Genomic DNA, 14,256 nt, shown 5'->3' with positions numbered 1-14,256 from the left:
GAGTCAACTCTTCGCATGAGGTGGCCAAAGTATTGGGGTTTCAGCCTCAGCATCAGTCCTTCCAATGAACAGCCAGGACTGGTCTCCTTTAGGATGGACTGGTTGGATCTCCTTGCAGTCCAAGGGACTCTCAAGAGTCTTTTCCACCACCACAGTTCAAAAGTCATATTAGGTACATACCAAATTTATGTGGCCAGTAGCTACCAGTGTAGAGAGGGCAGATATAGAAAATTATTTTCCTCTGGGCAGAAAGTTCTCCTGAGTTAGGGGAAACCTACTTATGTGACATAGTAAGTAAGTGGTAACCGCATCTGAGCATGAAATTCTTCAACAGCTCCTTATTGCTTTCACAGTTAAGCCAAAGTTTCAGCCTGCTTTTAACCTTCTTGTGTTATATCCTGGGCCCAAGCTACTGTTACATAATTATCTCTCGTTATTTTCTTGCACAACCTCACTCTCCAGTGTAACGAGTTTGTTCACTCCTCTCCATTAGTCCTGACATGTGCATTCATAAATATTTTTGCTCTCCTCCTTTCTATCTGCCCAGCTAGTTAATTGCTACCTGACCTTACGGTTCAAATAGCATAAATATTTCTTGAATCAGTTCCCTCTTCCCCATTCTCGCTGACAGCCTGAACCACCTTTCATTCTCCCCTCACCATCTGTTGCCCTCATAGCCTTTCCGCTGCTACTAACCATACTCGCTGGCGTTTATGAAGCACCTACTGCATACTAGTTACTCTTCTAAGCACTGACTCATCACAAAATACTTTGACGCGAACAACACAGCTGCCTGCGTTTTACAGATGGGACAACTAAAGCATAGGGAGATGAAGGATTTGAATGGCCTCTCTGCTTTCTGGTCTTCTCAAAGGAAGTTCATCCTCACACTATTACCCTGGCCACATTTCTTAAACACAGAACTGTTACTTCCCTCCCCTGGCTCCACAGAGAGGGGGAAACCTTCTAAGAAGAGCAAGCAAGGCCATTTTCGTTCAGAATAATTCCAACCTCAAAACCCTTGACATCACCCACAGACCACAAACTGCTTACAGGTTCCCAAACCTGCCACGTTATCTCTTCCTTCTGGGCTGTCCCCCAGGCTGCTCCCACCGCATGGAGTGCTACCCCGCAGGCCAGCTCTGACGTCATCCACGGCAGTGCACTCTGGACCACAGGGCCTGCTCCCTCCTCGGAACAGCCAGCAGTGTCTCCCTCCATCAGCAGCTCCCAAAGGAGGGCTGGACACCGAGCTCACCAAATTGAAATCACTTCTCATTAAAAATATATATACTTCCAAGATTCAAACTTAATAAGGCAGGGGTGGATTCTGGGGTCTTTTTTTTTTTTTTTAAAGAAGCTCCCCAGGCTATTCAGAAGTGAAGCAAATATTTCCTTTGTAGCTCAGAGGATAAGAATCTGCCTGTCAATGCAGGGACTCTGGTTAGATCCCTGGTCTCAGGAAGACTGCACATGCCTTGGAGCAACTAAGCCCCGGCCACAACTACTGAGCTGGCACGCTAGAGCCTTCTTCTCTTGCGCTCCACAAGAGAAGCCACCACAATGAGAAGCCCCTGCACCCCAAGGAAGAGTAGCCCCCACTTGCTGCAGCTAGAGAAGGCCTGTGAAAAAGCAATAAAGATCCAGTGCAGCCAAAAAAAAAAAAGTGTGACAAATGCGGTTTACATCATTCACTTGGCAACTAATCATGTCCTGACTAGAGTTCTTGTGTATGATCTCCTTTATTGTTATTTAATTCTTACCTTCATTCACTCACATTCATCCATTCAACAAATGTTTACCAAGGGGATTTGAAATGTCGGAAACTCTTTTATATGTTGGTGTGAATGAAAGAGGCACAGATGCTGTTCGTGGAGATGACATTCCAGAGAGATGTGATAGTTGAATAATGGGCCACCAAGATGTCAGTGTCCTGATCCCCAGAATTTGTGAATTTATTACTTCACATGCCAAAGGGATTTTGCTGGCGCGATTAAGTTAAGGATCTTAATGGGGAAATTACTTTGGATTATCCAGGTTTTTAATCACAAGGGTCCTTATAAGGGAAAAGAAGGAGGCAGCAGAGGTAGTGAGAGAAAAGACGATGTAAGGACAGAAGCAGAGGTCGAGGTGGTGTGATTGTTGGCTTTGAAGATGGAGTTGGCTTTGAAGACACTCAGGAATCAAGGGCTGTGGGCAGCTCTAGAAGCTGAAAAATGCAAGAAAACAGCTTTCCCCCCTCATGCCTCCAAAAGGAAGGCTGCCCTGCCCTCCCCTAGACTTTAGCCCTCTGAGTTCCATTTTTGGACGCCTGACCTACGGAACTGTGAGATAATAGATGTGTGTTGTTTGAAGCCACTAGATCTGTGGTAATTTGCTACAGCAGGGGAAAGAAATAAATACAAGGTATATTGGATACTCACTTCTTGCCAGTATGCGATGAGCCTCCTCCACTATATTATAAATGTTTGAGGGCTCCATGGGCTACATTCTGGTCTTCTCTGCGGGCCCCCAGCATGGCACTGGGCCCGCAGCCGTAGCTCAGTATACATCTGCTACAGATTCCAGTCTCTTCTTGGGTTTGTCTGACTCTGATGAAGTGGCGTTCGGTAGATTTTGGGTGGGAGGGGTACGCTTGTGGAGATTAGAGAAAGGAGCTGTCCTTGACGGGAAGGAAGACCGGAAGGGTTCCGAGAGAAGCATCTGCTGAGACTGCTTAACGCCTGAGGAGGGAACCTGATGGATAGATAGGCGAGAAAGCAATCATATTCGCCGTGTAATTTCCTATATCTTAATTTTTTATAATTGATTTTTAACGAGAAATTTACATCTTACATTTTAAACGAGAACGTCATAAATTTTAAAGGCAAACACCGCAGCTGGTTTGTAGAGCTGAGTGTTTCCGGGCCCCGCCAAGGCCTAAATATCCCGATACGGTAGCTCAGACGACGGGCCCCGGAACCTGCCCTTTTAGGCGGCATCCCCAAGAGATCCAGGCCGCAGACTGCAGGCGAGCCTAGGACGCGCTCGCCGCGGTGGTTCCGGGCGCGGGCGGCCTCCGGCCGGGGAGGGCGCTGTGCCGGCGGCGCAGGGGGCGGGCCGGGGGCGGAGCGCGGGCGGCCGGCGGCTCCGGCTCGGCTCCCGGCTCCCCGCTCCGGCTCCGGGCCTTGCACCTGTGACCAGCGGCCGCGCTCGCCCTCCGCGCCCGGCGCCCGCAGCCCGCAGCCCCATGGCCCCGTCCCGCCTGCAGCTCGGCCTTCGCGCCGCCTACTCGGGTCTCAGCTCCGTGGCCGGCTTCTCCATCTTCCTCGTCTGGACGGTGGTCTACAGACAGCCGGGCACCGCGGCCATGGGGGGGCTCGCAGGTACCCCGGGGCGCGCGGGGGGCGCTGGGGTCCGGCTCCCGCGGCTCGGGCGCCCGGCTGCGGGGAGGCGCCGGCGGCTGCTCCGGGAAGCTCCTCCCGGGCGGCGCTTCCCCGGGGAGTGGGTGGCGTGTTTACTCAAGACTGGCCGTGGGCAGAGCAGGCCCCGCGTGGGCCAGGGCTTCTGGGCATCCCTAGGGGGCCTCGGGGACCCAATGCCCGCCCCAAGCCCGGGGCCCCGACGTCCCGCCTCTGCCGTTTTCACCAGCCCCGCAGCCCCCAGGTTAGCCCGTCCGCCCTCCACCCTGTGCCTCGGTGACAGCGCCCCTGTGCGCCCGCTGCCCTCGCCACCTCCTATGGGCGGCCAGGTGTGAAGACACCCAAACACACAGGCACTTGTTCTGGGGGATCCGCGCCCCTTCCCTGGAGGCTGGGTGAGCGCGGAGAGGGAGTCAGTGGAAAGGAGGGCTGGGTTTCTCGGGGAAGCCCGGCTGCCTCCTTCTAGGGTGGAGCCCAGCCCCGGCAGAGTCCTCGGCGGGGACTCAGGACTGCGCTAGGGGTCTGAGGGAAACTGACGTTTTCTTTCCACCACGTCGGTCTCTCTGTGCCACCCTTCTGCTGTGGCTCCTGGGCCAAGGTCCGTTAAACGCCGCCAGCCTCTCTTTCTGTGCCCCCAGTAGGGCAGAGGAGGCTAGCACTGGTGTTGAGAACGTCAGCGCGCTGGTGGAGCCCGTGCTTACCAACGCTCTGTGCTCGCTCTGCCTCTTTGGGCATGTTCTTAACCTGTCTATGTTGTGGAGTCGGTGAGAAGAAGAAACATTTTTTCTACTTGCTCACCTTTTTTTTTTTTTTAAGCGCTTTCTATCTGTCGGGCAAACTGTTAAGCAAACTGCTTCCGCCATCTCATTTAATCCTTAATTAGTTAGGCATTATTCCTGTGTCCATTTTACAGGTCAGGCTTAAACTGAGGCTTAGTGTAAATAAATAGCTTACCCAGGGTTACACAGCTCCATAAAATAATATGTGTGGGAAAGCACTCTGGGAAAAAAGTACATGTGAGGATAATGCTTCTACATTAGGATGATCTTATTGGCAACTAAACTCTGCCAAAAGAGCCCTAAATGGACTAACTAAAAATAACTAGATTTGCTCATTGCCCTGAAGCTTACTGACTACTGTCTGGATAGAGGAGGAATGGAGGTGGGGTTTCTGCCTTGTAAGAGAGGCACAGGTTACCGCAGCCTAAGCAATGCCAAGCCGAGCACTGGGGGTCTCCAAGGAAGGGTGAGTGGGTGCCCTGCTGGGCTGCTCCTCATGCCCGCCTGGATTCCCCACCTGTGGGTTCCTGTCCTCCTGGGGGCCAGCTTGCCCACCTCTGCTCAGTTATCTAAGGACCCCTGGCCCCTTTCCGCTCTGCACCCCGCTCTCCCCTGCCTGCCATGTTCCTCCTGGTTCTCTTGTCCTAGTAGAGTATTCCCATTTCCCTCGGCCCTGCTGCTTTCCCCTCTGGATGGCGGGGTGACTCCTCAGGCGAGGCCCAGGGGTTGCCCTGATGAGACCTGACAGGAGGGAGCTGCTTGGGGGTGAGGAGGAAGGGCCACCCCTGGAATCCGAGCTGGGTGTGTGGAGTCTGACCTGATGGAGTGAGCCCCACCGAGCCGTGTGACCGCAGGCACATCGATGCCTCCTGGGCTCAGTTTCCTCTTCTGTTAGGAATGGGAGGAGATGCTGCCGACAGGCGTGTTGTGTGAGGCCCCCATTCAGGTCTAGAATGTAACAGCTGTCTGTCCTCTCCCTGAATCACCCATCTTGCAGCTTCCTGTTGGGTGGCAGCCCTGGGGAGTCCCAGGGTTTCCCTCTGACCCAGTCCTGCCTTCTCTCCCTCCCTGAAGACCTCCCTTAGCCTCCGAGACAGGCCAGCTATGGAGCTCCTGCGGAGAGAGGTGTGAGGGCAGCAACAGCTGGGGCAGGATCCTGGCACCTCCCTGACAGCCTCGGCAGAACCCAAGATGCCCAGTGATGGTGGTAGTGGCTGCCGTGGTTGTGGCCCTCGTGGTAGCAGCGTGGCAGGTGGGGGGAGGGGCAGTGAGGGCCACACGCCCGCTCCATGTGAATGGGTGCTGAGAGTGTTGCAGCCAGTCAGCCTCTTCCTCTTTTGGGGGTGAATCATCAGCAGATTTGAGGGCACCCCACTTCTGACTCGGCATTTTCAGAAACTGCCGAGTCACCAGAGGGCAGCCCCAGCGCACTCCTTCCCCTGTGTGCCAGGTGGGGCTGCTGGGGGGTGCTGGTTTCCTGGAGCCCCTGGGAAAATGTGCCTGGGTGGAGACCCACTCTCCCCGATCCTGGTGGTTGTCTGGGAAGAAGTGACTTGGAGGAGAAGCTGGATAAATGGTTTTGCTTGGGAACCCTTGGGAAGAAGACTGACTGACTCTAGGTCTAGTAGACCAAAACAGAGAGTAAGATTGGAAAGCTTGGCTGGGTGTCTAGCAGGCTCTGGGTTCTTCCCGTGAGCTGTGAGTGAGAGAAGCAGTGGTAGGGGAAGGGTGGGGGAACAGATGGGCCCCAGCTTCAGTGGCTCACTCGTCTGCGTTTCCCTGTGGGCCCCCTTGGGCTCCTCCTGGCTCCTCACCTGTAACCCAGCCGCTGGGGGTTCTTTCACTGACCAGCTGTGTGCCTTTAATGCCCCGAGCCAAGCAGGGCCCTACTCCTTGAGGCAGGTGGGCTGGAGCAAGGAGTGAGGTCTGGCATGGACACGCAGCTGGGTGGACCTGGGAAACTATCCGCTCTGCCCTGAGTCATGCAGACCAGGCTTCCTGCAGTCAGTGTCCCAGGGAAGGGAGCAGGGCTGAGGCGAGGGAGGAACCCCGGGGGCTCTTGCTGCCTCACTGACCACCTGGGTGGAGTTAGGGCTGGTCCCTCTTCTATGGACAGAGGCAGGAACCAGGGTGAGTGGGGATGGGCCTGCTTCCAGATGTGGCTGGTGTTTATCTGGAGGCCAGGCCTGTGAGCAGGGGAAGTGAGAGGTGGGGGCAGGTTGTGCCTGCTTATTAACGGAGAGCTGGGATCTGGAACACCCCAAATGGTCGTCTTCCTTTTCCTCCTGCTCAGCCCTTTTTGCTACATGGGTGGATGTGGGGGTGGATACATGGGTATTTGGGAGGCACCGCTGGAGCGCAGCTAGTGGACTAAGAGAGGGCATCTCACAGGCCCTTATTTCAGCATTTCCTAACCCAGAAATTGCTGAGTCACAGGGGAATCGCTCTGACCTCCTTATTTTTCCCCTAAGCTGGCTTCCAGAATCTTCAAGTGTAAAACCTCAGAGAGCCGTCTATTTCAGCCCCTCCATGGCACAGTGAGGTGACAGAGGGCAAGTGGAGCTGTCACAGAGGTGCCCATCTGATGGCTCCTTGGATGTGCATGGTGACAATATCCTTCCTTCCTAGGGCCCTTTAAGAAATCAAACAGCTCCCCCAGTGAACACTTAGGATGCACGTGAGATGATTGGGAAAGACTTCTGGGAAGGGTGACTAGCACAGCATCCATTCAGATCATGGAAGATGTATGCAGAAGCCGGGGGGTTGGTATTCTGTCCTTCTCTGGCCTGGACCCACTTCCTGCCTAGGCAGGGATGAGGACATGCTTGTCCTGGCTTGACCTGACTCTAGGGCCACATTCCAGGCCCCTAACCCCTGAGGGAGGTGGGGGTTGAGCCGGGGCCGAGCTGGGAGAGCGTGGGTCAAACATCCTGGGAGAGGAAGCCTCAGGTGTCGGCGGAGGTGAGTCCTCATTAGCGGGGAGCCCTGTGTCACCCAGTTTCCAGGTTGGTGGGACCTTCGGGCGTCCCTTCTTTCAGATGTGGAGGCTCTGAGAGTCACGAGCAGCCCCGCAGTGCCAAGCCCAGGCTTCCTGGCTGGCAGTCTCGTGGTTCTCTGTCCCTTGCCAGGCTGCCTAAATTGTGACAGCTTCTGAGGTGGTTCCCAGAGTAGAGATCTGTGATAACTCCCACTCCACCTTCTTATTTTCCCCCAACTTAAAAAAATATTATGAAATATTTCAGGCACATAAAAAGGGATAGACAATTTAGTGAACTCCCTTAAATATCGTAGATTCAGTCAAAGCACTCTCCCCTACCCAGATCTCCCTATCTGCGTCCCCTCCCTCTTTCCCCTGCCAGAGCTGACCACCACTTTCCCCAGCCTTCCAGTGCCCCTCTGCATGTAGTGTGTGCGGCTCACTTTCTGAAAAGCCTCCTGACTCTCAGGATACAGCAACCTCCACACAGCTGACTCTGCCTCATTCCTCATTCCTCCCTTGTCGGGACCCTGCAGCTCTGCCCCAGACCTTTGCCAATGGAATTAATATTTGCTTCTCTCTTTGGGCTGCAGTGGCAGGCAGCGCCTGGCACAGAGGGCACTCATTGTATTGGCTGACTGGCAGCTGGCATTGGAGGGGAAGAGCCCAGCCAGGCCCAGAGGGCAAACCTAGGACTGGCTGGGGGCAACTAGCCTGCCGTTTCAGCAAACAACTTGGGAAATGGAGGCCTCAGGGGATTTCCCCGGCAGTCCAGTGATGAAGACACCACGCTTCCACTGCCGGGGTCTGATCCCTGGTCAGGGAACTACAGGCCTGAATGCCACATGGCACAGCCAAATAAGTAAATAAAATGGAGTCTGGCCAAGAGCAAGAAGAAGGCCACTTGGGCACTGGATGGTCCTGGGGGTTTTACCACTAGGCCTCCCCAACCCATAAAACCAATACATGGAGTTTGGGAAGAGCCCCACTGCCCACGCCATTAGCCTTTCAATGTGGTGGTGGTGGTGGCTTCTGAAGGTGGGGGAACAGGAGCATCAGAAGTGCTAGTCACTCAGTCATGTCTGACTCTTTGTGACCCTATGGACTTTAGCCCATCAAGCTCCTCTGTCCATGGACTGCAGTGGTCCTCAAACTTTCTGACTTCAGGACCCCTTTATGCTCTTAAAATATGGGGAAATCCCAAGGAAATTGTGTTGATGTGGGTTATATCTATCAATAATACAGTATTAGAAATTAATACTGAGGAATTAAAATTTTTTAACCATTTTAAACTATAATACTAAAAATAACATTGTGATAAGTAACATTTTTTTGGTAAGAAATGTTTTCCAAAACAAACAAAAAACTAAGGAGAAGAATGACATGGTTTCATATTTTTGCAAATCTCTTTAATGTCTGGCTTGCTGGAAGGCAGCCAGACTCAGCTGCTTTTGCATCCGTGTCCTCTTTATATCACAGGCCGCTGTGGTCTCCAGCAAACTCCGCTCCACAGGGACAGAGAAAAGGCCCCTCCTGCCTTACTGCCTTTTTGTGAGAACAGTCTGGTCTGGGGGGACCTGCAGGCCCTGGGGGTCGGCATGTGAGGACAAAAGGGCCCTGCCTGAGCCTCCTTCGGTCTCTCCCCGGCAGGTGTGCTGGCGCTGTGGGTGCTGGTGACACACGTGATGTACATGCAGGATTACTGGAGGACGTGGCTCAAGGGACTGCGCGGCTTCTTCTTCGTGGGCGTGCTCTTCTCGGCCGTCTCCGTCGCCACGTTCTGCACCTTCCTGGTGTTGGCCATCACTGGACACCAGAGTAAGGGCTTCCGCCGGGGCAGAGAGAGTATGGGTGGGCCGCTGAACAGACCCCAGATTACCTTGCTACATCCAACGTTTATGCCCACAGGACTGGGCAGATCTCTTAACTTCCCCGTACCGAGGTTTTCTCATTGTTAAAGTGTGGAGAATGGGCTCCCCCCGCCCCAAACATCTGGGTTAGAAGGGGGAAGTGTGAGCTGCAGTCAGCACCCAGGAGTGTGCGGTTAGCAGCACCTTTAAGTCTCCTACCCAGCTCCGGGATAGGAGCGCCCCCTGGTGGCTGCAGTAAGCAAGTAGCCAAAGGCCCTTCCTGCCCGCTCCGATGCTGAAGCAGATTGGAAAGTAGAGGTCTAAGGTCAGTGTTACAATAGCAGGGTGGATGATGATACAGACCTGTGATTAGCCAGCCCTGACCTAACTGCATCCCCACTGCTTCCTGCTAGCAAACTCTGAACGCTCCGGAACCTCTATTACACCTAATCTCTCCACTGGATCGGTTCAGCCTCTGTTGGAGACTGGGGAAGAATGGCCTGGGGCTTGTGGCATGGTGGCTAGGGGTCAAGGGCAAGGTCCTTTTGAGTCACAGTTGGATTCTTCTGCCCTGCAGGCCTCACAGACCCCAACAGCTACTACCTCTCTTGTGTCTGGAGCTTCATTTCCTTCAAGTGGGCCTTCCTGCTTAGCCTCTACGCCCACCGCTACCGGGCTGACTTTGCTGACATTAGCATCCTCAGCGATTTCTGACCCCACGGGATGAGGGCTCTGCACCCTGACGGTCCTCAGGACCTGGACTCAGCCTCTGAGACATCAGGCGGACTTGTACACCCCCTGGGAACCCTGGAACTGAGGCGGAAAATCTACAGCAGGAGAACGGATGGTGTTTGTGAAGCTGTCCTGTCCCCTTTGGGGGAGCCCTGGGTGCTGTGGGGAGGGGCCCCGCCATGTTGCTCATCAGCCTGGCTGGAGGGCAGCTTTAGACCTTTAAAATGTGGATCTATTTTCTTAGCACTCGGTGGGCAGTCTTTGTAAGCAGGCCAGGGCAACAGTGGAGGCAGTGGGGGCCGTGCCTGGGGCCCAGGGGCAGGCAGTATGGTCTCTGCGGCCCTGGGCCCTCTCCCTCAGGCAGGGTGGGACCCTGGGGAGGTCAGGTCAAATAAGGGATCTCTAGTAAAGGCTTCTCAACCCCCTACCCCAGCACCCCCATCCTTGTGTCCCCCAAGTGTCAGGTAGTTGAACTCATTGGTCCCAGGGGTGGGTGACATTGGCTCTTTTCCCAAGGCCTGGGGACCTGCGGGGAGTTCAGCGTCCCTCTCCCCACCCTGTTCCCACAGTGCTGGCTCCAAGATTGTGCTAGAGCCGTTGCCCTTTCACCACGCATATCAGAGCAGGAAGCCCCAAATGAGGCCAGACTCACAGTCTTGGGGGAGGTGCTCCTGCCCCACAAAGGGCTTTGGGGAAGGGGGCAGCACAGATTGGGCTAGAAGCAACTCTCAAATGAGGCTTCTATAGCCCAACATTTCCCGTCTTCTCACACCTGCTCCTCCTGGCACCTGAGTCACGGCAGCCCCCAGACGTGCCCTCGTACCGCCCCTGCCAGCTGCCCTTCATGAGAGCTTTTTATCTTTCAAAATCTCCCTTCCGAAGGACAAAATCTGCTTTACTACCTGTACACTGGCCCAAGGGCTCACCGCACCCGGGGGGAAGGGGCTACATCAGTCTTTTCTTCGGCTGCCATTTTGCACGGCCCACCCCTTTCCCACCCGACGTGTCCTGCCCCTCGGCTCTCTGCCTTATCTGTGTCCCTGTCACTTCAGCAGAAGCACAGCAGCCATTCATATCAGCCAGCCTCCAGTGCTTTCTTGCAGAGTGGACTGTGGGAGCAGTGGTTGGGAAGGGTGGGGACGGGAGGGCTCTCCAGTTGTCTCATTAAGCCATTTCCGTAACAGAGGAAGTTCTCTCCCTCTGGTCCCACTTGAAGGACTCCCCATGGGGGAACCCCAAGGCCAGCACTCCTCCTCCAGCCCCCTCAGCAAACCCCCAGCCAGGGTGAGAATGCCCCCGGGCACAGCTTCAGCAATGCCTATGGGACTGAGTGCCTGTCGCCCAAGAGGCCAGGACAGAAGGATGGACATGCTTTCCTTGTGTTCTCCAGGCTCTGAAGACTTGGGGCCAGATCCTAGCTAATGAGGCTGCTGCTTCTGCTGCCTGAAGAAGCCTGGCCATCTCAGAACTGTAAAGACAGGCGCCGGCAGCCCCAGCACCTCACAGTGGGTGAGCGTGCCCAGTCCTGTCGTCTCACCGCTCTCTCTTCTAGGCTCAGTAGATGCTTAAGGAGTCAAGGTACATCAGAGCAGGCCTGAACCAACAGTGTCTATTTCAGGAGACTTCAGCTGATAAACAGAGGCCCCAGGAGGTGATGTGACTTACCTGACATGACTTGCCAGTCCCGGTTGGGACTGAGACTCTTTAGGGAAGACCGAGTGAGTGGGTCTGCAGGCCTCCATGTCCCCCACCCCTTAACCGGTCCTCTGTCTGTGGACCCAGAGCTGCCGCCTCACTGTTACCCAGAGGTGGGGTAGGCGGGGACAGCCAGGGTGGGTTCAGGATGGATTCGTCCTGCAAGGCAGCTGCCACAGATCAAGGAGCTGGAGGGAGCTGCCTCCCAGCCCAACCTGTCCCTTCTCTTCCACATCAAATCAGGTATAAACTGCTGTGTAGCTGTAGGCCCACTGCCCACCCCTCATCCCCCAGAGGCCCTTTCACATGCACCTTTAAAGCAAATAAAACATTTATTGTTCAGATTTTTTTCCATTTTTTTCTTTTTTACAAAAACATGCATACATACACAGGGTATAGTGGTCCTGCGGAAGACACGCACGCTTGCACACACACACACTCCCTCTTACTCTTTCACTCGTGCATGCATGCACGCACACACACACACACACACACACACACACACACACACACATACACACAAATACTTTCCTTCTTGGCCCCAGGCCTCAACCCCAGAAGCCTCGAAGACTGTGCCAGGGTAGCCTCCCCCTCCCCCATGTCTTCCATCCACTCTCCCACCCACTCTCCCCTCAGCCAAGCTAGTCCTATGTAGGGCAAAAGTCAGCTGGGGTCTAGGAGACCCCAGAAAGAGAGAAGGCTCACAGAGGGGCATGGTGACTGAGGGAGCCCTGGGGGGGTCATGCCGTGCTTCTGAGGAGAGATGAGAGTTTGGCACCATTGGATCAGGAAGCACGAACTCCAAGAGCACCTGTCTGCTCCACCAGGGCACTGAGATGGTCGACGCAGGGAGTCCTCTGACAGGGGCGGGGCCAGATGGGAGGCCTGCCGTGCCTGCTCTCAGAGGGGGTTTTGCCTCACTGCCCCGTGATGGGGAGGAAGCTTCCAGAGTCATCCGAGGGAGCAGGAGAGGAGGAACTCCCCTGCACCCAGGGACACGGGACCCCTCGGTTCCTCCTAACCATCCTCCCCCGACTCCAGCCCCCAGAGCCTAGGAAGGGCCTCTCTGGCAGAGGCCACGTTCACATTTCTGTGTGAAGCCTGGGGCTGTGTGCAAAGTCCGGGGTCTACAGAGCCTAGAATAGTGGTTACGGGCTGGGCCCAGCTGAGCCAGTCCTCCTCTGTGCAGTCCTGAGGAGCCGGGCCCAGCTAGGGGCCGGGACCCAGAGGGGTAGACTCTGCTTTGGAGAGAGGCCTACCAGGGCCCGGCTGGCTGCGCAGCCTGCCTCCTCCAAGGTCCTCTGGTCCCTGTCCTAGACCCCCGGCCTTCTCGGGGTCCTTGGGGTGACTGTCAAGGCTGTTCTCTGGCCCCGACTACCTGCCCGAAGGATCTCTGAAGACCCCGGGAACCGGTACTGCTGCCAGAAGTTGGAGGAGAACCAGGTCCACGGGGTGGGGTGGGGAGGGCGCAGCGGGTGGCAGATCCGTTCTGGAGCCTCAGAGATTCATGGGTTCCTCCTCCTCCACCAGCTGCCCTGAGGTCCTGGGAGAGGGACAAGGCTGGTGCTGCCAGAGGGCCTGGGGCTGCAGGAAGCACTGGGGCCCAGCTTCCTGAGAAGCCTGGAGTGGCTATGCTGGGACCTGGGGGGATCCCTGCAGGGGAGGGGCCGTCAGCCCAGGCTCTTACCGCTCTTCAGCCAGGATGCCCACGGAGAGGGATGCCAACGCCGTCACTGCCTCCACTTCTTCTGCATCGGCCCCTGGCACCCTGTGCACCCAGGAGTCTGGACGGGAGGCCAGGCGCTGCATGCAGCCCCAGTATTCACCTGGGCAAGAAGCTGATTCAGAAGCGTCAGGGATACGAGGCCCCCCACCTGCCAGCCACGTGTCCTAGACTGGCACTGAGGCTGCACATCTCAGGCCAAGGGCCCCAGAGTAGCAGGCGTGTCTGCAGCATGGGGTCAGTTCTCAGCTGCCTCCACCTCCACACAACACCCTCCCCAACTTGATCCCCACAACCCTGAGAAAGTGAGGGTTCAATGTGCTGTGAGGAGCCCTCACAAAGCCCAGGCCACTCCCCCACCCCTACGGCTGACCCTTTCCCATGGGTATAGGGTTCCCGTGAGCACCATCTGGGCCTCTTTCCCCTGGATGGGGTCTGCGTCACAGTGACCTCATAGAGCCCTGAGTCCCAGCCTGCTGGAGCGCAGGGTCCCCCTCAATGCTCAGCCAAGCACAGGACAGGGGAGGTGGGAAGGACACAGGAGGGAGAGCTGAGCCAATACTGCAGCTGCTCTGTGTGGCCGTCGGAAGTCACTTATCTGCCCAGGGCTCCCGCTGCCCTATCTAGACCATGGACATGACCATCTTGCCTACTGTTGTAAGAAAGAATGTCCACGGAACATGCCCAGCACAGAGCCTGGCCAGCTCTGTGGGGCTCCATGCCAAGCACGGCAGCGCCTTCAGTGTCAATGCATGGCCCCGTGCTGAGCCCAGATGTGGGAAATCTGCTTTATTCATTTTTGTATCCCTAGCATAGGTCATGGGGCTTCCCTAGTGGCTCAGACGGTAAAGAATATTCCTGCAATGCAGAAGGCCCAGGTTTGATCCCTAGGTCAGGAAGATCCCTTGGAGGAGGAAATGGCAACCCATTTCAGTATTCTTGCCTGGAGAATTCCATGGGCAGAGGAGCCTGGAGAGCTACAGTGCATGGAGTCTCAAACAAGTGGACACGACTGAACAACACACACACACACATACACACACACACACACACACACTCTCACTCACTCACTCACTCTACACAGATCATGGGTAGCAGA

The 14,256-nt window shown here is 55.6% G+C and overlaps 2 protein-coding genes and 1 long non-coding RNA gene across 11 annotated transcripts in view; 1 reads left to right on the top strand and 2 right to left on the bottom strand.

Annotated features, from left to right (window-relative positions):
• Window positions 1–1,931: 1,931 nt before the first annotated feature.
• Window positions 1,932–3,006, bottom strand: LOC114113993 (uncharacterized). Of its 2 annotated transcripts, XR_003588809.3 has the most exons (3): window positions 2,836–3,006; window positions 2,424–2,736; window positions 1,932–2,209 (listed from the first exon to the last, which is right to left on the bottom strand). It is a non-coding gene; the product is annotated as an uncharacterized LOC114113993 (long non-coding RNA). The 2 variants fall into 2 exon arrangements; XR_006059322.2 differs by having other exon boundaries at window positions 1,932–2,736.
• Window positions 3,007–3,114: 108 nt separating this feature from the next.
• On the top strand, window positions 3,115–11,776 carry SLC48A1 (solute carrier family 48 member 1). The gene is made up of 3 exons (XM_015094704.4): window positions 3,115–3,365; window positions 8,808–8,975; window positions 9,585–11,776. The coding sequence occupies exons 1-3, from the start codon at window positions 3,230–3,232 to the stop codon at window positions 9,719–9,721; spliced, it is 441 nt and encodes a 146-aa protein (XP_014950190.2). The 5' UTR covers window positions 3,115–3,229; the 3' UTR covers window positions 9,722–11,776.
• HDAC7 (histone deacetylase 7) overlaps window positions 11,748–14,256 on the bottom strand; it is a 37,211-nt gene continuing 34,702 nt past the window's right edge. For all 8 annotated transcript variants that reach the window (XM_042246805.1, XM_042246807.1, XM_060414085.1 and 5 more), the window contains 2 exons: window positions 13,122–13,260; window positions 11,748–12,977 (listed from right to left, as the gene is read on the bottom strand). In XM_042246805.1, coding sequence (XP_042102739.1) covers window positions 12,932–12,977; window positions 13,122–13,260 — 185 coding nt within the window. In that variant the 3' untranslated portion in view covers window positions 11,748–12,931. The remainder of the gene's footprint in view (window positions 12,978–13,121; window positions 13,261–14,256) is intronic.

The sequence above is a fragment of the Ovis aries genome, chromosome 3 (genome assembly GCF_016772045.2).
Source record: "Ovis aries strain OAR_USU_Benz2616 breed Rambouillet chromosome 3, ARS-UI_Ramb_v3.0, whole genome shotgun sequence".
NCBI lineage: Eukaryota > Metazoa > Chordata > Mammalia > Artiodactyla > Bovidae > Ovis > Ovis aries.
The sequence above is the reverse complement of the archived record's forward strand: the minus strand, read 5'-3'. Positions and strand labels throughout refer to the sequence as shown.